General features: G+C 41.5%; 1 protein-coding gene across 10 annotated transcripts in view; it reads right to left on the bottom strand.

Annotated features, from left to right (window-relative positions):
* Positions 1-22,575, bottom strand: part of LOC131679118 (uncharacterized) — an 80,971-nt gene that overhangs the window by 7,327 nt on the left and 51,069 nt on the right. For 6 of the 10 annotated variants that reach the window (XM_058959692.1, XM_058959690.1, XM_058959691.1 and 3 more), the window contains 4 exons: positions 10,645-11,715; positions 9,811-10,140; positions 9,319-9,465; positions 8,798-8,951 (listed from right to left, as the gene is read on the bottom strand). In XM_058959692.1, coding sequence (XP_058815675.1) covers positions 8,798-8,951; positions 9,319-9,465; positions 9,811-10,140; positions 10,645-11,715 — 1,702 coding nt within the window. The remainder of the gene's footprint in view (positions 1-8,797; positions 8,952-9,318; positions 9,466-9,810; positions 10,141-10,644; positions 11,716-22,575) is intronic. The other 4 variants (XM_058959696.1, XM_058959697.1, XM_058959698.1 and 1 more) reach the window with 4 other exon arrangements.

Raw genomic sequence — 22,575 nt, 5'->3', positions numbered from 1 at the left:
TACAAATGGGAATAGGTTCGCCAAATTTTGGAAGAAGTCGATAAAATAACCCCTTGAAAACTACCTAAATGTTGGTGTAGTTCAATGCAATTGAAAAAAAATACCCTCAGAAAATGGCCTGTACCTGTTACTGTGAATAATAAATACAGTAAAGACCCGTTTTTATCATCTCCATGGTGTATTTTAGGCTAACAAAACTGGGACATTAAATTAAATCGCGACATTTTTTTTACTTCATAATAAACTGAAGCTGTTAAAATATTCTTCCCTTCCCTTGATGTAGTCTAATAACTATTTCTGATTATTTAATATAGTCTCTATCTGCAACATATAAACCCTTAAGTATACCAATTAATTTAGGATACCCTTTTATCATAAACTATCGTACAAATGGGAATAGGTTCGCCAAATTTTGGAAGAAGTCGATAAAATAACCCCTTGAAAACTACCTAAATGTTGGTGTAGTTCAATGCAATTGAAAAAAAATACCCTCAGAAAATGGCCTGTACCTGTTACTGTGAATAATAAATACAGTAAAGACCCGTTTTTATCATCTCCATGGTGTATTTTAGGCTAACAAAACTGGGACATTAAATTAAATCGCGACATTTTTTTTACTTCATAATAAACTGAAGCTGTTAAAATATTCTTCCCTTCCCTTGATGTAGTCTAATAACTATTTCTGATTATTTAATATAGTCTTCTAGCGCAAAATTTAAAAAAATGATTTTTTTCGTTTTTGAATATTTGCATCTTTAAGATAAGGAAAACATGGTCAAGAAAGGACTTACTCAAATTTAGCCATGTTTGTCTGCTAGAGCCCACCACACATATTTTCATATGAGGCTAAGGAAATTGGGGGCTGATCAAATCGGGTCTTCAATGTATTATTTATTTTTATTTATTTATTTCGGTTTGGTGGGGATTTGGTGAAAATCTAACTTACTGCTCAAATGGCATAAACCGCTATCTTTGAAGTTTTAAAATTATGGAGAATCAGTTTTTCAAAAAAATTTAACAGAGTTCCTGTCTTTAGCGAATTTGTTGATACTTTCATTTAAAACAGCTTTATTGTAGGCATGAATACTACGTATATGGAGTATACCAATTTATAAAATTATATTTACGATGTATTTCTTAATCTAGTTTTTTCTAAAATAACTTCACAAACTCAAGCTTTGGATAAAATGTAAATTTTATCCTTTATAAACAATAGAAGAGATTTATCATAATCAGTAAAATCATAATAAGTTAATTTAAAATTAAATAGAAATAGCCTAAAATATGTTAATACCTTGAGCCTCAAAGTGGTTTGTAATAGCACTCCCCAAAATTTTGCTGAAGACATTAAGTCTAGAACTAAATTTGTTTGCAGAGTAAATTTGCCATAAATATTTCTTGGAGGATAAAACGCCAAAATTATTTTATCAAATGATGTGCTGATTAACGTTTGTAAAATTCATCGAAGATACTAAACCTGCGAAATTGGCGGAACGAAAAACGCCAATTTTCATCAATTCCCCTACTTTTGGAACGTGGTTTTCTCGTTATTAATTTTATAACGTTTTCGTCTCAACTTGACGCATTCCCAAAATAAAAACATTTTCAACTAATGTTGGAAGTTATGCAATGTTTCGGTGAGCAATTCTAAGTTTCATAGACATTAAAGCAATTCCAGTTTCGTTTCCTATTAAAAAATACCCTAATCCACCCCAATACACCCCTTCAAAGCTGAACTCAATATGATAGGAAATTATGATTATGATTGATTTCAGAACTCTGGAATGAATTTCTATTGGAATGTTTCAGGCAGGTATTTGTTATTGATGTTATTAGACAACTGCAAGATCAAGACCAATAGATCAGTTACAGATCAGGATCGCATTCCCACAATTTTTTGAAAGGTCCTCATGATGTTTCAAACAATAGGTTATCAATGTATTGATCAGATAATTATCATTGTAATATTGAATTAAATCAGTCCGCATCAATAAATTTTTGATTTCAATCCAATTATTTTTTTTTTTTTGGGTGACGTGGGGGGTGTGTGGCTAAACCCCATAGCATCCTCTTGGCTACACCACTGCTTAGAGTTATTCATTTCGCTTTTCATTTCACGAGATATGTTTCAGATCGATTCGATGGTTATAAGTCAGAAGGTTCGCGCAAATGAAATTTCTTGCACCGATAAGTGATCAAGTTCCATCTAGACAACTTGGAATTATTCGGTGATTATTCTATCGGTTGTAGATAGAAAAATGAAATACGAAATTCGTTTTATCGAAATAATATTTCGCTCATTTAAATGGATTATTATTATATTGAACAATAAATAGGCGACAAAGGGTAATCCATAAACAACAAGCCATATCTCACTCTCTCACTCTTAGGGGGATTAATCAGTAAAATCACAATATCAAAAGAAAGGGCAAATTTTATGCTATGGGAAATGATAAAAATCTTTCTGGGCTTCTTTAATGTTAAATATCTCTTTTGATAATAGCCCGTTTTCAACAATCTATAGTTCGTTCGAAAGGTATTCGTATAAGCTTTCTAAAAATATAAAAATTGTTTAGTTACATCGTCAATTCCGGCAGAAAATTTAAAAAAAACTGCAAAAATGCGACTTTTGCGCCTTCAAACATTAATATCTTGGTTTCCGGAACCGGAAATCGGATCCATTAGAAATTCAATAGCAGCCTATGAGAACGTTGTACCTTTCATTTGAGATAAAGTCTGTCAAAATTGGTTTGGCCGTCTCTGAGAAAAAATGAGTGACATTTTTAGTCATATACACTTACACAGACGCACATACACACATACATACACACAAGAGGCGAAGGGACCAACAAAGTAACGACATTGGTTAAAACGCCGCAGTGGAACCACAAATAGGGTTTCGGGAGAAATTCCGCCGCCAGGAAACTCACCGACGGTGTAGACTGGGTCCACCGCCGGGGACCAGTTGAGTAGTACGCGATGTAGCATCGGGCTCGGGTCGTTGGGACGCCAGCGAACCGGACGTCAGGCTTCACCGGAATCGCCGGACCGACCTCGACACTCTTCCGGGTAGCTCGTGAGTAGGCTAGATCCACCGCCGGGGATTAGACCGAGTAGACCGCGTCGAATAGCCAGTCGTTGGGGCGCCAGTGAACCGGAAGCTACGCTCCACCCGGAATCGTTGGATGAACCTCAGCACCTGCTGGCTGGCAGTTGAGTAGGCTAGGTTCACCGCCGAGTAGACGAAACGGGGAGCTTAATGGCTCACAGAAACGTACATCGTTATCGGGAGTGGTCTACCGCCGGGGAATTCACGATAGGATAGATTCGGTGCCGGGAACTATTCGACAGAACCGTGACGAAAAGGAAAGCTAATTGGCTCACGAAATTAACAGCGGTAACGGAAGAAATTCCGTTGTCGGGGAACTCTCAATCGGAGTAGGATAAGCGGTAAAGCTGGGAGCTGAATGGTTCAAGAAAGCGGGTATCGGTGTCGGAGGAAACTCCTCCGTCGTGGAACTATCGGTCGGAGTAGGATGAGTTCACCGTTGAACACTATTCAAGCGGATCATGATAAGTCCGGGAGCTGAATGACTCACGGAAACATGAGCTGAATGGCTCAGGGAATCAGCACCTAAACGGCTCACCACAGGGACGAGAACTAAACGGCGACGTAATTGATGGAAACAAGAAGCATGAGAGGAATCGAGAGTTAAATCAAAGCTCATAGGTCGTGCCACTTCATGAACCAAGCGAGGCTCCCAGACAGAGCAGCAGAAAGAGGTGCGACGAAAGCGCAACGAACCCCCCCCAGGGAGTAATACGATGACGTAGTTCCGTGGGGAAGAAGGGCGTAAAAAGTAAGGAATGTTTTTAGTGGTTAGGCACGAACGTGAGTCGTGAGTCCCACACAGTGCCAATACACTACAGGCCAGGCTTTTGAAGCTTTTTTAACCTTACTATAAAAAAAACATACACACATACATAAACACAGCCATTTGCCGATCTCGACGAACTGAATCGAATGGTATATGTCACTCATACTTCGTCTCGATATACAGGTTCGTCTCGAACATCGAACCCAAGCGGACGATGTACAAACTCTAGTTCAAACATCCGTGTACGTACACCGGGTGCGTACAAGAGAACGAATCGCACAAGGCAAAAAGAGTCAATGCTAGAGTGAGGAAGAGAAAACTGGTGCCACGACCCTAAGTGTATGCACACCGTGTACGTACATGGGGTTCGAGTGTGCAGGCAGACATATGCACTAGAGTGGCTCGCGGTTGTATGGAAAAACTTCAAAATGATTTCAACTAGCGGGCACAGCAGTTTTTGAGTTCCTTTTGTGGTACCAAATGCATGTGCAAAATTTGGGAGCGGTTCCCCGATTTCCACATTACGCTCAAAGTTTGAATGGGGTTTTCTATGAGGAAATTATTTATTTTGCATTTACGTTAATAATCGCCATTTCACTCAATATGAAAAACCAGCTTTTTAAAACTGTAGTTCAAACCTCATTTAACAACTTTGTAGAAGACGGTAACTAGCTACGAGTTTCCAAAAAAATAGTTATAACGATTTTAAAACTTATCGTTCAATTCAAGTTCAGAAATTCATTATTTCTTCCAACACTGCCGGTGCACCACCGACATCGATATTTAAAACTTAAATAAATGAAAATATATTCATCGCAGCTTGTGTACTCACCAGCCCCTTTTTAGATTTTGTATAAGAAAATTAATCTTCTGCAGGTATTAATGAACCAAAAGAGTATTTTTCACGATTCCAAAGATCTATAAAGGCTATATGATTAGTAAATGTTCAAAAAAGCCATCATCACGTTCTTGTAAATGTGACCGACTGAACTTTCTTAATCTATTCATAGGCCCAAATATGAATCATAATACAATCGTTGCTGTGGGAAGTAACATTTACAACATTTAGAATTTACACCACTGTTTTGCTTGAATCTAACTCAATTTAATCAAAAACGTTAGTTTGAAGTAACAATCCTGGTTTCGATCCTAGATTCTCAAACGAAAACGCCAATAGAAGCAATTCCGAGACTTTGAGGAATCTATGGATATGCATTTTTTTAACTCTGACTCTGAACGGCTGAGAAATAGGGTTTTAAAACTTATAAACCGTTGTACCATTTTAAAAGAGAAAACAGCAGAGCCCTTAAATTGTAGAACTCAAACACGTAAGACTACTTTTTAATTCGGCGGTATAAATGTGCGTTGAAGATATACTGCTTATCTTATACTGAATTATCTAAAAAGAAAACTGGGGAGTACATAACCCCACCCCCTCTTCTAACTACGTCTATATTATTAAGCAATTCATTCTGAACATTTCTGCGATGACTATATGCTCATTTATTTAAGTTTAAAGTATCTGTGTCGGTGGTGTACTGACAGTGTTGGAAGAAATGATGAACTTCTGCATTTGGATTGAATCATAAGTTCAGAACTATTTTATCCGCTTTAAAACAGAGCTCGACCTGTCTATGAATATTGCCAAACCCTTCCAAATGATCATGATCTCGAGATACAGGATATGAAAATAATGCTCACTAGCGCCAACTGGCGGGTTCATTCAACTTTAATCTATCCATAATCGAGTAGCCTTTGACCTCCTCAAGAACTTTGCGAAAACACCATCTTTCTAAGTTATTAAACTTTTGAGATATATCATTATCTACCACATGCAGAAAGCATGAACGCTCACTAGCGCCGCATAGTGAGAGTATTCTAAACTAATCTGTTACCGTTAGTTAATCCTCGACCACTGGAGCAACTTTGTTGAAGGCACCACCCTTCTAAACTGCCTTAATATTGAGATGCAATTGAAAGGTAAAATACGTACTCACTAGTGTGACCTAGCGGGTAAAATCGAAATTTTTCTATACATTGTCAAACAGCACTTGTCGCCCTGGACAACTTTACCAAAAACAGCGTTTTCCCAAATTATCAGACTTTAGAAATAATAATGTTATGAAAGTTTCGTTCTCATTAGCGCCATCTAGTGGGCGAGTTCTGAACTAATTTGTTCGCCGTAGGACAGAGCTCGACCTACCTATAAATATTGCCAAAGACACCACCGTTCCAAATGATCATGAGCTTGAGATATATGCTTTGAAAGAAAGTGTTCACTAGCGCCGCCTGGCGGGTCCATTCCAATTTAATCTATCCATAATCTAGTAGCGTTTGACCTCCTCGAGAACTTTGCCGAAAACACCATTTTACCAAGTTATTAGACTTTTGAGATATATCATAATTTACCATATGTTGAAAGCTTCTACGCTCACTAGCGCCGCATAGTGAGAGTATTCCAAACTAATCTGTTACCGTTGGGTAGTCCTCGACCTCTCGAGCAACTTTGCTGAAGTCAGTACTACTCTATCTAATCACAATGTTGAGATATAGAGATATTTTAACATGTGTTGAATATTGGCACTAGCACTAGCGACGCCTGGTGGGGATATATTTGACATTGAATCCATTTGATGATAGTCGAATTTACGACGAGAATTTCGATTTATTTACTCTTTCTTCATAGCACCCCTGGCGGCATAGTTCTCAACTAATTGGATACCCAATTACTCTAAGTTGTAGGCCCAAGTGAGTACAACAACTTTGTCAAAGAAAGTATGGCGCTACATGTTGACACGGACGAAATAATCGGCCACAGCCCCAATTAGTCGAAATCCCATAAGCTATGGGTATCCTGCAACGCGGATTCCTTTTTCACGCCCCCAGTTAATCGCGTAGTAGGAGACCCGACTGTATATTGTTAACAGAAACATGAATTAAAATAATAATTAAATTTAATTGCGGCACGATTTGTATATTCTTAGCATAGTTGCGATCCATTGACTGCAAAGGCCGTTGCAACCCGGGGACAATTTGACAATTCCCATATATTGAACTCACAAATTTAGTGGTACTTTGATGGCATCATGGCGGCTCAAATTGAGCCACATTTGAAAAAGGCAATCCGCTAATGGTTTTACCAGAACACGAAATTTTTTTGGATCAATTCTTTAAAATCATGAACAACGGCGGCACTCATTTACTATACTATACTAGCGCCACTATCAAATCAGTGGTACATATATGAAACAAGAGCTTTCTGTCAGATTTTCCCCGGACTAAGCCGTTGCGTGGTCCGGATTCCTTCATAAAAATACATTATTCCTTCCTAAAAACCACGAACTTAAGGACATGGTGTATTCTATTAAGGCTATTAGAGGATTTGTAGAAGTTTGGAGTCGTTCCGAGTTCTCCATTGGAGTTGTGGAAGCATGTCTACTGGCGCGCATACCGTACTAACTAATGATGTGACACCAAGAACGCGTCAGATAATCTTGATTGATACCCTTCGACACAAATGACGTCGTCTATTCGACAGTTTATGTCGAATACGAAATTGCCAATTGACATAGCTTAATTTAATACATGTAATAAAATATAGAAAACTGCTCTTGCAGGAACGATCTTCGTTAAAAAAAATAGAAATGTTGGTTAGGTACAACGGGAAAGATTGTTTGAATCTGTCATCATTACAACTTTTGTTTCCCCATGCGTTACCCGCCGATTTATCCTACTTTTTTGGTTAAGATATCGACGGTATAAGTTTCTCAGAACATTACAAATTCTACGTTCAATAATAGAAAATATAAATGCGAATTCCTCTCGCCCGTAATTCGTTTTACCATAGGCAGATATAACTGGACGCGCATGATGTTACTGCAGGTTCGAGTGATTCTATAATTCTTAAATGAGCCTTGGAACCAGCCCGGGATCTTCAGTTGATTCTCTATATTATCAAATCCGGTTCAGATCGGGTTCCTAATTTTTTTTTCTTTCGGGTCGGGTTCGGGTTTTAAAATTTTGAAATTATCAGGTTCGGGTCGGGCTCGGGTTTTACAAAATCTTCGTTCTCGGGTCGGGTTCGGGTTTTTTAATTTTCAAGCTCTCGGGTTCGGGTCGGGTTCGACAAAATTGAAACCCGACCATTTCTAGTAAGTTGACGGCGTTCCCGCGTCACATTTGTTTGCCCAGTATATGAAATGGGTAATCGGAAAGTCGATTGAGCTAACACCTACCTAGATTCTTAAACTAAGTTATATGCATAAATGTACACGAAACTAACTTTTTTCAGCAAATCGCTACCAGTCAGTGGGAGATAGGATGGTTAACATATACTCGGACATACACACAACCGGGCTAAAAAAATTTAATAGTTACATTTTGGAATTTTTTTTTGCGAAATCCATCTGGAGTTGATTGACAAAAAGTACCGAAAAACGGAAATTTTACATAATTGGGTAGGCCGGTTTAAAACATTTTGACTTTGTTATCGCCTACCGTGAGTTGAGTTATTTGCATGTAAATCGCTGCCAGTAAGTGGGATATGGTTAGCACTCACAAACACATAGGACCACCAGATTAACGGTAATTTGTACAATCTAACAAGAAAATATATATGCGATTATTTTTAGAAACTATGAAAGAATATTTTAGCAACACTGATATCGGAATAAAGATATGTCAAGGTTTTGTCAGCGTAAATTAAATTGAGGGGCGGACAAAATCGGGTCATCACTGTATTCGTGTGCTCATCGAATCAACTAGATACGGTTTATTTTTACAGTAAAGTTTTCCGTAACGCTCGTTGATCCCTGGTATTTAGCCGAACGCCCCTGGTCAGAGGTCAGTTGACAAAAAATGGTCAATACTTTTCCTAGCGTAATAATATTTCATCCAAACAAATACTCAGTATCACTTACCGGAATGGCCAAATATGGTAGCCACGTGCAGAGGTGTTGCGCCATGGGGTGAAATTTCGTCTTTTGCAGTTGAAAATTTCCGCCGGTCCAAGGCCGATTGTAAATCACGCAAACTTCCCTCTCGGGCGGCCATGTGAACACGGCGAATTTTATTCTGCAGAAAAAACAAAAGAACACATTGGGAATCATTAAAAAAAAAAGGTTAAATTTGTAGAGAGAATTCAGACCAAAAGCGATTATTTCCTGAGCTGTTTATCTTTGCTTGTCGAAGAGTCACGCAAACACGATAGATATGACTATGTGCACCGTTCATCAATAATGAATCACTATTCTTCTACATGAATTTTATTCAATTACAATAAAGTTAGTCACTGTGTTACTTTCTTTGTCCTACATTAAAATTTTACAAGGCGTAACTTTCTTCTTTTGGTAGATCCAATTTCAAAGTTTCAAAACAAAACTAGAAACAGTAATCGAAATGGTCGAAACAAGGTCACTCCTACCATACTCTTACCACGTACCATATAGGAAGGCACGTTGTCTAAAAAAGCTTGTATTTCCGGCAGTTCCGACCGTCGCCCCAGCAGCTTGCCACCTTTGCCATTAAGCACGATTACTGCCAGCTGCTCCATGTCACCACTGTCGATCACCTCCTGCAGCGAACGGTCCTGCAAATCAAAATTACTATTCGTTCTCATTTACTATGGACTGTTCGGCAATTATACTGGGTTGAATGTTGAAAGTACGAAACAAGCTTCAAATTCAAATATTGAAAACAAACTGGAGTGGGATATATGACTTTGAAGGTTTGAGCGGGATAAGATCTGGAAAAAAAGATGTTTGGAACCAATGGAATGTTTTTTTTGTTCCGGAAGTAACCGACATTTGCCGACAAGCATGAAAGAAAAAAAAGTATTTACAAAAGCTTTCCCGACTGTTAATGGAAGGAAACAACACCAAAACTGTTAATTTTTTTGCACATCTATGGGATTCTAAACTGTTGGAAATATTACATGGGATGGATCTAAATTGTTGGATGGCTGAGAACTGTGCAGTTGGTCTTCATCCGGTTCGCCCTTGACGGTCCCCTCAAATTCCAGAGCTGGAGTGGGAGGCTCTATCTGTACCTCTGGCTCGTTATCCTTGTAGGAAACTTTATCAGGCTCATCTGGGGTAGATCCACGAACGCTTTCTTCAGCATTGACGATAGCATCAGCAGTGTAATCGTCAACAGGTATATTGGCTTCCATTATCTCCGTGACCTTGTTCATATGACCCTGGCCGCTATTGTCCACAATATCAGCAGGCATGTCCTTCGATTGATCATTGTTGTCGCTTCCGGCCTAAACGATAGTGATTAGTCGGTATTTAGAGTGATAATGGTAGATAGGAGAAAAGGAAAAAACAGGATAATTAGACACAATTACTCGATTAGTTCGAAGCTAAAGACGCAGCAATTGATAAGACGGACAGGAATGCTTCATATTATATTTGAACATTGAACAAACACATATACAAACACGGATGCTTTATGCTTCTATTTTGTCGTCCTTTACGATATGTTTTTTTTTCCAAAAAGTACGCGTCTACGTCCATGTACACAAAAAGTAGGTTAGTTACTGCTAGGACAGTTCTAAGGTTATCAATAGTACACATTTTAATGTTACTATAAGAATGCTAGATAAATGCTTTTCTAATCAAAAACAATGGACAACATTAATTGCTGATAGACAATCTATAATCAATATATACTGAGAGAAGAAAAATCAATACTATAGCCGAAAAGTTATAGCTCAATTCTTTTACAAAGTTGATAGAACTGAAGCCAAAGATTGTGGACTTTATACCTCATTGCTATTTTCGTAATGGACAATTTCAACATCGGCTTGATTAGAATCGTCGTTGCTGTCCTCTTCATCGGCGGCTTGTTCCACCTGCGAACGACTTTTCTCCGATGAGACAGATTTAGCAGACTGACCACGCCCATCAGCCAAGGCCGCCGACACATTGCGTACCGTTGTAGTAGATTGTGCTCGCGATGAAACAGACTGCTGACTACGACTGGTAGTCGTGGATGGTCTTGAATCGGCTGAATCGGCATCGTTTGTGGATGATTGTTCAGCTTGACTAGTATAGCCAGTCGTAGAGACAGCAGAGCCATTTCTGTGGCTTTTTGCGGAGCCTCTTTTCGCCGAACCAGTTTTGACTCTTACTGATTTAGCTGATTTGGTGGAGGATTCTACTAGTTCAACTGATTCGTTATCCAGGTCAGTGCCTTCTGGCCGAGACAAAGTTAGTGATTCTTCATTGTCTTCTTTATATTTTGCTGAAGATCGCATGTTTCCATTAACATCTTCGACTATTGATTCGTTTGACGCATTTTCTACTTCCGTTGATGGTCGAACGATAAATTGATTGCCATTCATATTTTCATCGATTTCATCAGTTTCATCATCCGGTTTATTCAAACTATCTTGATCAATACCTTCAGAATCATCATCTTGTTTTGAATGTATTCCATCAACTGCCTCTCGTGTGTTTTCAACATTTTCTTCTGCATCACCAGTATTATTCTCAACGTCTAGTTGATAACTTGTGTCGCCTGTCATCCCGCCATATGTCAATCCACCATCGCATAAGGACTTATCTGGATCTTGTTCATTGAGTCTCTTAGCGCTAGTTGGAGTAATCATCTCATGTTCATACTTATTTTCACTCTGATCTTGATCATTGAGTGTTGCCTCAAGATCGCCATTTACCTCGTTCTCTTCCTCCGTTGTGTTTCCGTTTACAATGCTGTTTTCATTCTCCATCTGTTGGATATCGGTTCCATTTGGTTCACTAAGATTTGTTGATTCTATGATTTCTTGTTCGCTTGTAGTTTCCTTAGTAGTGTCTTCTGCAGGATCTTCTTCTGTCTGAAATATAAACAAATGGGACACAATTGTTCGCAATGGTTTTGGCCATGAATAATACTTGTGTGTAGTTAGTTATCTCTGAAAGAAGACTATCAGTTAGGACTGGTTTTTCAACAGGCATAACATCTATTAGGGTTAGTCACGTCTAGTTAGTGAAATTCTATCAAAAAGTGAGAGGTTGTGAGTGTAGATGCTGAACTAAATATATAATATGATCGTCATATAGTACACTGTACAATAGAGGCAAAAGATCCACAAACCCTCTGTTTGATATTTTTTGTGTAAATTGTTCTGCATATATTAGTAAACTCTATTCAGTCATACCAAAGACATTTGAACAATTGTATTTGTTATTGTTATGCAAGTTATGCTTTTTAGAATTTTTTGCAGAAATAACAGAAGAAGTGCAGAGAGAATACGGCGAAAATTCACATTTTTATTGAACACTAGTACCGAACCTTTTTAGCGAGAACCGGTACTACGGTACTGAAGCCCTCAGTACCGGTAGCACCGGTAAAGTACCGGTACTCGAATTTTTTTTTTTTTGAATTCGAAAAAAGCTTCAAAGTGAAATTGAATGCTCAAACTAATGACCTTATTATCAGATGATTGATTTGTGCTGATCAAAAAACATGTTTATTATTTTCAATTGAATCGGAATGGCATGACTCATTTCAGTAGAAAATATTTTTCGTATGCAGCACCATCTTGTAAATTTGGTACAAGATCGTTAAAATTTAATTTCGACAAAATAAAGCAGGAATTTAAACATGCCGTTCAGTACAACGGGAGCTAGTAATGTTTAACTTATAGAAGGTAATTAATTTAATTAAAAGTCATCTTGCAGACTGATATTTTGAAACAGGTCCCCCTAGAGAGACAACATATTTTTTATTAAAAAAATTTTATGGTACCGAAAATACCGGTACTGGCTTTTGGTTAAGTACCGGTATTACGGTACCAAAAATGGGTCGGTATTCGGTATTACCCGTACCACAGACTTCGCAGCATACAACCACAGACAAACAGACGTAACAGTTTGAAGAAAAATCTAAAAACATCATCGCCAATGGTATACTAGCGATATGTGTTCAACACATTGCATCAAATGTGATTCTCACAACGATGTGAAATAATTTTTTTTGCAACCGACACTCTGGTAACAGTGTCCTTTCAGGTTGCCAAATGCAAGATAATAAATGCAAGGTGGGATTATTTTAACAATTGTCAAATTTGACGAAAGAAAGAGAAAAATTGCTCTTGTCACATACATCGACTTACCATTGAATAATGACTGCAATGGGCAAATGTAAAGAGCGCAGAGCAGCGACTTTATTTTTTCGACTCATCATAATCTTTTATTGTATATTTGGGATTAAAGCAATGGTAAAATATTTTGTTTTTGTTCGAAGAAATCAATTCTTGTTGGCGTTTTATTGTTTTTTTTATTAGAATCCCGCAGACATTAGGTCCCCCAACAGAAGGCATTATTAATGACATTACTGCACAGAAATGTCATTGCCCCTATCAAGGTAGACACATTATTTCATTCTCCAGGCTGGTGTTTACTTTTACTTCTTGTAAGTACAAGTTCGCCAGTACAAGTGATAATTGAATTGAAAATCGTGTGTGCGTATCTTTAGTTTTCGTAGCTCCTGCATCCCGCCATCAGTTTCGGGGACCAAAAACTTCGAACCCATTGCATACATCTGGTTAGATTCGATACACCGAATCAATTAAATTAGCAACATATATTATGTACCTACTCACCGATCGGCATCGTGTGGTAACCTATGAAATGATTTTTTTGTTGTGATAATAATATTAAAATATGGTTGTTTCATGCAGAGTTAAAAATAATCGAAGCTCTTTGTTGACGGCTGAAAATGAACCTGTTGTGACTCGCGGTGAATAGAAACAATATTCATTCAACTATACATGTTATTCATTCAGTTGAATATCGTACAATATATTCATTACACTAATTGTCTAGGAAAATGTTTTCAAATGCCGATAAAGCATATGAAACAACAATCATTATCGCTTAGTGCCTGTGTAGTTGCCGGCATACAATAGCGCTACGGATCTCCCGTTCCGGTGAGATGGGCCCACCAAACGGGATAACCCCAATTCCAAGGCGTGAAGCGATCCGTGCCGAGGGATGAATGATCGGGGGTGTGAAAAAGATGCCCGACCGTTAACGGAGCCTGTGGGGTACCTGGGCACCCCCCACAGTAAGTGTCTCTTACCACGTTAATGCGGAGCGCTGGCGTGGCGGACCTTTTTTCTCGCGCAACTCGTGGGATTGAATATGAGTCTTTTTAGAAATAATAATAAAAAAGTTTGCAATGAGGAGGAGGAAACGATTACGGCGCTGAACCCCTTTGCCTCTGGCGAGGTCTCCCCCGACAGGGGCTGACAATGGAGCGAAGGTGGCTGTAAACAACAGCACCGAAGGAGAAATGGTTGTGGTAGGAGATAATACTACCAGCACGCTTGGCGGACCACTACCCGCGATGCAGGAAGTGGTCAAGCAGCTGGATAGCATTATCGAATTCACAAGCGGGAAGAATAACATCAGCAAGGAGCTTAAACAGAACCTGCTGGTGCTTCGTCAGGCTGTTCGAGTCGCAAGACAAGAACAAGTAGCCTGCATGGAGAGGTTGCCGGAAAGAGAGAAGGCCGATCGCGGTATCCAAACCGAGGCCTTCTCCTTCCACGGCGGAGCGACGATGGCGCAGGAGGCGATAGATTTCGCTTTATCGGCCACTAAACGCTTGATGGAGGGTGAGACTGCGAAGCGGCCTAGGCCTAGTGTAGGCGCGCGGAGCAACGCCAAACGACGTGCAACCAATAAGGCCAAACGTCGTTTGGGAGGCGCGGATCCGGGTGCGAAGGATCGCGCAGGGTGGCGACCCGAGAAGGCGACTTCTCAGCCTAAAAAGGCGAAAGTCGCCAATCGGGCGCATAATGTGGAGCGACCTGGCACCAGTCAGCTGGCGCCATCGGCAGAAGATGGTGAATGGCAGGTGGTCAGTAGGAAGCGGAAGTCGAACGCACCTCGACCCGCGAAGAAGAAGGCGAGGGACAGAGGAGAGGCCCTGCTGGCGAAAACCAATGAGGGTAGCTACGCGGAGGTCCTAAAATCGATGCGGGCGGCCGAAAGCCTTTCGAATTTAGGACAGGATGTGCGAAGCGTCAGACGCACCAAAGATGGCGAAATGATCTTGGTGCTGAAGCGTGGTGCACAATCCAGCGGAGTAACGTATAGGAGGTTGGACCAAGAGGTCTTGGGAAACGGCGCTCAGGTGAGGTCGTTGGGAGCGGAAGTGACTCTCTAGTGTAAGCAACTGGACGAGATCACAAACGCAGAGGACGTCGTCTCGGCCGTTAAGCAGCAGTGCGTTGTTGAGATCGATCAGAACTCTGTACGTATCAGGGAGCGGTTGCTTGGCACGCAGGTAGCTTACTTCAAGCTACCAGTCGCGGAAGCCAAAAAAGTAACTGATAAAGGGAAGTTGAAGATCGGATGGTCAGTATGCCCAGTTAGCATACCCCAGCCGCCTTCAGTGGACCGGTGTTTTAAATGTCTGGAGCCAGGCCACAAGTCATACGACTGTAAGGGCCCAGACAGAAGCAAGTTGTGTCGTCGCTGCGGCGAGGAGGGACACAAGGCGCTGAAATGCGGGAGGCACCCAAGTGTCTCATCTGCGCTAGTAAGAAGCAGGGCCGCAACCATGTTATGGGCGGACCTGCGTGTCCCTTCGGGGAGGCGGGAAAGAGGAAGCAATGGCAAACGTCACACAGCTGAATCTTAACCACTGCGCACCTGCTCAGCAGCTGCTGTGGCAATCGGTATCGGAGTCGGGGACAGATGTCGCTCTCCTATCCGACCCGTACAACGTCCCTGCCGATAACGGCAACTGGGTGGCGGACGGGTCTAGGATGGCGGCAATCTGTACAACGGGACGGTTCCCGGTTCAGGAGGTAGTACAGTCCTCTGCGGAGGGTGTCGCGATTGCCAAGATCAATGGTGTGTTCTATTGTAGCTGCTATGCCCCACCTATGTGGCCAATAGAACAGTTCAACCAGATGATCGATAGGCTTTCGTCTGACATGGTAGATCGGAAGCCGTTTGTCATAGCGGGTGACTTCAACGCTTGGGCAGTGGAGTGGGGCAGCCGCTGTACAAATAGTAGGGGCCAAGCGCTTCTGGAGGCGCTTGCGAAACTCGACGCAGTGCTAGTCAATGATGGTTCCGCTAGCACATTCCGTAGGAATAGGGTCGAGTCGTGGATTGACGTAACGTTTGCCAGTCCGAGTCTGGTCCCAGACATGGACTGGAGGGTAGACGAGGGCTACACCCATAGTGATCACCTAGCAATACGCTTCAGGATCAACTATGGTGTGCAACATCCGAGGGTGGGTAATCTCTGTCAGGTACGCGGGTGGATGACCAATCACTTCGACAGCGAAGTTTTCACCGCGGTCCTGGGACTGGAGGCCAACACCGACAGTCTAAGCGGGGATGCGCTGGTAGCTGTTCTATCACGCGCGTGCGACGCCACTATGCCGAAGAAAACCCTCCCAAGAAATGGCAGACGTTCGGTATATTGGTGGAGTGCAGAAATCGCAGCCCTACGATCAGCTTGCCTACAAGCTAGACGTAGGATGCAGCGAGCCCGCACTGAGAAGGTTAGAGTGGAACGACGTGAAGTGTTTCGTGCTGCGAAATCGACCCTTAATAAGGCCATTAAAAGCAGCAAGAGAGGGTGTTTTGACAATTTGTGCGAGGAGACCAACGTGAATCCGTGGGGCGATGCCTACAGGGTCGTGATGGCAAAGACCAAAGGGGGCTTCTCACCCCCCGAATGGTCACCAGAACGGTTGGCGAGAATTATCGAAGTACTCTTCTCGTCCCGAGCCATAAGTCCCTGGCCCCCGGCGCCGCAAGGCACGGCGGGTACAGACGACATGGTGGCCCCGGTGACGAATGAAGAGCTACTTGCAGTAGCTAATTCTCTAGCGGTGAATAAAGCTCCAGGGCCTGATGGAGTTCCAAACAGCGCTCTCAAGACAGCAATCATGGCGAACCCGAACATGTTCAGGTTGGCTATGCAGAGATGCCTTGATGAGTGCCGTTTTCCGGATAGATGGAAAAGGCAGAAGCTGGTACTGTTGCCGAGGGCCGGGAAGCCGCCTGGTGACCCATCGGCGTACAGACCAATTTGTCTGATTGACACGACGGGCAAATTGCTTGAGAGGATTATCCTCAACAGGCTAACTCCATACGCAGAAGGTACGGAGGGCCTGTCAAATATTCAGTTCGGTTTTCGAAAGGGAAAGTCCACGGTGGATGCTATCAACTCAGTGGTAAGGACTGCCGAGATAGCGATCCAACGGAAAAGGCGAGGCATTCGATATTGTGCGTTAGTGACACTTGACGTGAAGAACGCATTCAACAGCGCAAGCTGGGATGCCATCGCGCTCTCGTTACACCGGTTTGGTCTGCCGGTGGGCCTATACCGGATCTTGGAAAGCTACTTCCAGAACCGTGTACTATTATACGAGACCGATGCCGGTCAGCGAAGTGTTCCTATTACCGCAGGAGTCCCGCAAGGTTCAATCCTGGACCCGATATTATGGAACCTTATGTATGACGGGGTTCTGAGACTAAAGTTCCCTCCGGGTGTGAAAATCGTCGGTTTCGCCGATGATGTCACCCTGGCGGTCTACGGGGAGTCAATCTCCGAAGTAGAACTAACGGCGGCACACACATAACAGTTTTTGCAACCGACCGAGACGGTTGTGCCTCCAGGTGGAAGGATTTGTTCTCGAGAGAGTGACGGAGTGCGAGACGCTGTATGCGTTATTGTGGGAGAGAGAGAGAGACCAGTTTGTTAAGTGTGAGTCGACAGTTGATACGTCGGAGGCGTGGTCAACGGCATCCTCGACAAGTGGTGTTTTGACAGCAAACCGCGGGTAGACGAATTTGCCTACCGCGGTGGCAGAGATCGACAGTGATCGTGCCTGTACACACAGAAAAAAATATAGTGTATTGGTGTCGTCGGGCAATTCTAATCGACGAGAGGGAAGCGTCACAGGTAGACCCATTTGCTCTATTTGTCTACCGCAGAAGTGGTACGACGAATAAGGAAAACAAGTGGCACTGAAAAGTGCCGCATCGACAGTGGGATTTTCGCAGCAAGCCACAGGTAGCCACATTTGTCTACCGAGGTGGTGGAAACGGAGAGAGCGCGCTTGTGGTGGTGATACCGACGAGCAGCTTAATCGGAGAGAGTTTTGACGTGTTGCAGGTAGGACTATTTCTCTACTGAAGAAGCAACGCGACGAAGAAGAACAGCAGGTGTCACATTGTCAAACAACGGGCACCGAGTTTACAACGTAACACATGAGGTGTGTTCTACAGGTATAACAGGTATATTTTTCATTCCTTTTTGTGATAGTTTTTCTTGCTAGGTAAAATGGATGAAGAGATGGGAGAACGAGTAACAGACCCTCCCCCTAAGCCTTATGCTGAAAATGTAAATCCGACTAGAATTAAAATTTACCCAGAGTCGTCAACGGGACCATGGATTGTATTTATTAGGCGTAAAGTAAAGGCGCTAAATATTATTCAAATTTCTAAAGATTTGACTTCGCGATTCTCGGATGTAAAAGAGATCGTCAAAGTCAATAAAGATAAAATACGCATTGTCGTTGGTAGTTTCAAACAAGCCAATGCAATTGCTTCTTGCGAGCTTTTTACGCGTGAGTATAGAGCGTATATTCCTTCAAAGGAAATTGAAATTGATGGGGTCATCACAGAATCGAGTTTGACTGTTGATGACTTAGTTAAGCATGGGGTTGGTCGTTTCAAAGACACCATACTTAAAGACGTAAAAATACTTGAATGCAAGCAATTGCATTCAGTATCACACGAAGGAGATAAAAAAGTTTATCGACTGTCTGACTCATTTCGAGTGACTTTCGCTGGGTCTGCGCTGCCCAACTATGTCATTATCGATAAGATTCGTCTCCCTGTTCGCCTTTTTATCCCTCGTGTAATGAATTGCCTTAATTGCAAACAGCTTGGCCACACAGCCACTTACTGTTCCAATAAGGCACGGTGTGGCAAATGTGGGGGTTCTCATCAAGAGGATACATGTAATGAAAATTCAGAAAAATGTTTAATGTGCGGAGAAAACTCACATGAGGTCCCTGCATGCCCCATTTATAAATTGCGTGAGGATAAAATTAAACGATCCTTGAAGGAGAGGTCTAAGCGCTCCTATGCAGAAATGTTGAAAAATGCTACCCCTAAACCCATCTTCTTAGAAAACACTTACACATCTCTATTTTCGGAACAGTCTGACTCTGACGGAGCGTGCGAAGGTACATCATTTGTTTTACCCGGAAATTCCAGAAAAAGAAAACAGTCTTCTTTTCCCAAGCTGCCAAGCAAGGGCCTTAAAATTTCTCCACCAATAGATAAACTGCGCCCAAAACCGAAAAATTCCGATTCAAAACCGAAATCAATTCCGCCCGGTTTTGGGAACGTACAATCCAAACAGAACACCATTACTGGAAATAATAAAATTTCGACTTCCTCTGAGCCTCAGCCGGGGGTAGGATTATTGAAATTTTCTGAAATTGTTGATTGGATTTTTAAAGCATTCAATATTTCTGAACCACTAAAGAGTATACTTTCAGCTTTCCTCCCAACAATTAGAACATTTTTAGAGCAGCTGATTGCTCAATGGCCCATCCTTGCAGCGATTGTATCTTTCAATGGGTAATTCACCTCCTCCAATGAAAGATTCCATCACTGTTTTACAGTGGAATTGCAGAAGTATCATACCTAAAATTGATTCCTTAAAAATTTTACTGCATAATTTAAAATGCGATGCTTTTGCTCTATGTGAAACATGGCTTACCTCAAACATTAATTTCAACTTAAATGATTTCAACATTATTCGCCTAGACCGAGACACCCCGTATGGAGGAGTGCTTCTAGGAATTAAAAAGTGCTATTCTTTCTATAGAATTAACATCCCCTTGTTTGCGGGCATTGAGGCTGTAGCTGTCCAAACGAACATTAAAGGCAAAGACATGTCTATCGCTTCTATATATATACCTCCCAAAGTTCAAATTGGACAACGTCAAATTTTTGAGGTAGTGGAATCCATGGCTGCTCCGCGTCTGATACTGGGAGACTTCAACTCGCACGGAGTATTGTGGGGTTCCCTCTACAATGATAATCGATCCTCTTTGATTTACAATGTTTGTGACGAATTTAATATGACAGTTTTAAATACTGGCGAAACAACACGCATCCCCAGACCTCCTGCACGTCCAAGTGCATTAGATCTATCTCTGTGCTCGACATCACTTCGGTTAGACTGCACGTGGAAGGTTGTACCTGATCCTCACGGTAGCGATCATTTGCCAATCGTTGTTTCAATTAACAGTGAATTAGGCCTTACGAATTCAATCAATGTTCCTTATGACTTAACACGAAATATTGATTGGAAAACATACGAAACATTAATTTCCACTTCTCTTGCTTCGACAGAAGAGCTACCCCCTACCGAAGAATATGAATTCCTAGCGGGTTTAATTATTGAAGCAGCAGAACAAGCCCAAACGAAATGCAATCCTGGAATGACAATAAATAGACGGCCCCCTAATCCTTGGTGGGACAAAGAGTGCTCTGATGCATATGAAGCTAAACAAGTTGCCTACAAAGAAATTATGAAACAGAAAGGGGGTATACGTGAGAACTTTGAAAATTATTTCATTTTGCAAAACAAATTTGACAGCATACGTCGTGCCAAAAAATCTAGTTATTGGAGACACTTCGTTAATGGCTTGTCAAGAGAAACATCAATGAGTACTCTTTGGAACACAGCCAGAAGAATGAGGAATCGAAACGTGACTAATGAAAGCGAAGATTTTTCGAATCGTTTGATATTTAATTTTGCCAAGAAAATTTGTCCCGATTCTGCTCCTGCGCAGAAAATCACTCGCGATGCTCCCACAAGTAACGATTTCATAGATTCGCCTTTGACAATGATGGAATTCTCAATTGCACTCCTCTCATGCAACAATAATGCTCCGGGACTAGACAGAATTAAATTCAACTTGGTGAAGAATCTGCCTGACCTAGCAAAAAGACGCTTGTTGAATTTATTCAATAAGCTTCTTGAGCAGAACATTGTCCCGCACGACTGGAGACAAGTGAGAGTTATCGCTATTCCAAAACCGGGAAAACCAGCCTCCGATCATAACTCGTATCGACCGATTGCAATGTTATCCTGCATCAGGAAATTGTTGGAAAAAATTATCCTACGACGTCTCGACAATTGGGTTGAGGCGAACGGCTTGCTCTCAGATACCCAGTTTGGTTTTCGGAGGGGAAAGGGAACGAATGATTGTCTGGCGCTACTTTCGTCAGAAATCCAACTAGCTTATGCAAAAAAAGAACAAATGGCGTCTGTGTTCTTAGACATAAAAGGAGCATTCGACTCTGTTTCCATTGATGTTCTCTCAGAGAAACTACATCAATGTGGTCTTTCACCAATATTAAATAATTATTTATACAACTTATTGTCAGAAAAGCTCATGCATTTTTCATATGGCGATTTGGCAACATTCAGAATAAGTTACATGGGCCTCCCACAAGGTTCTTGTTTAAGCCCCCTTCTCTACAATTTTTACGTGAATGATATTGATAATTGTATTGTCAGCCCATGCACTCTAAGACAACTTGCAGATGATGGCGTGGTTTCTGTTACAGGACCAAAAGCCTTAAATTTACAACAACCACTGCAAGATAGTTTGGATAATTTATCAAGTTGGGCTTTGAAGTTAGGCATCGATTTCTCTACGGAGAAAACAGAGTTGGTTGTTTTTTCAAGGAAGCGTGATCCAGCTCAGCTTCAGCTTCAGTTGGTTGGTAGAACGATAGCCCAAGTCCTGACTTTTAAATACCTTGGAATTTGGTTCGATTCTAAAGGCACATGGGGAGGCCACATTAGGTATCTAATAACGAAATGCCAACAAAGGATAAATTTTCTGCGAACAATAACTGGATCATGGTGGGGTTCTCATCCAAGTGACATGATAAGATTGTATCAAACAACAATACTTTCAGTAATGGAATATGGGTGCATCTGTTTCCGTTCAGCTGCGAACACTCACATTATTAAACTGGAACGGATACAGTATCGCTGTTTACGAATTGCCTTAGGTTGCATGCAGTCGACCCATACGATGAGTCTTGAAGTACTAGCGGGAGTTCTTCCTTTAAAAGACCGATTCTGGGATCTTTCTTCTCGTTTACTTATTCGATGTGAGGTTATGAACCCACTGGTAATTGAAAATTTTGAAAGACTTGTCGAGCTTCAACCCCAAACCAGATTCATGACAGTGTATTTCAATCACATGTCACAAGAAATAACGCCTGCTAGGTATGTTCCCACATACGTCAATATACTAGATATTCCTGAATCCACTTTATTCTTCGACACGTCCATGCAAGCAGAGATTCGTGGAATTCCGGATCATCTACGCTCGCGGGAGATCCCTAAAATATTCACAAGTAAATATCAACACATAGACTGCCTTAAAATGTTTTACACTGATGGGTCACGAATCAGTGAGGCCACTGGTTTCGGTATTTTCAACAATAATTTTTCAATTTCTCTCAAACTTGCAGAACCCGCCTCTGTTTATATAGCGGAACTAGCAGCAGTTCACTATAGTTTGCAAATAATTAATACTTTACCCCCGAACCATTACTTTATCCTCACTGATAGTCTCAGCACAATTGCAGCTCTACGCTCAAAGAGGATTGAT

Source organism: Topomyia yanbarensis, chromosome 2 (assembly GCF_030247195.1).
Source record: "Topomyia yanbarensis strain Yona2022 chromosome 2, ASM3024719v1, whole genome shotgun sequence".
Classification (NCBI taxonomy): Eukaryota; Metazoa; Arthropoda; class Insecta; order Diptera; family Culicidae; genus Topomyia; species Topomyia yanbarensis.
The sequence above is the reverse complement of the archived record's forward strand: the minus strand, read 5'-3'. Positions and strand labels throughout refer to the sequence as shown.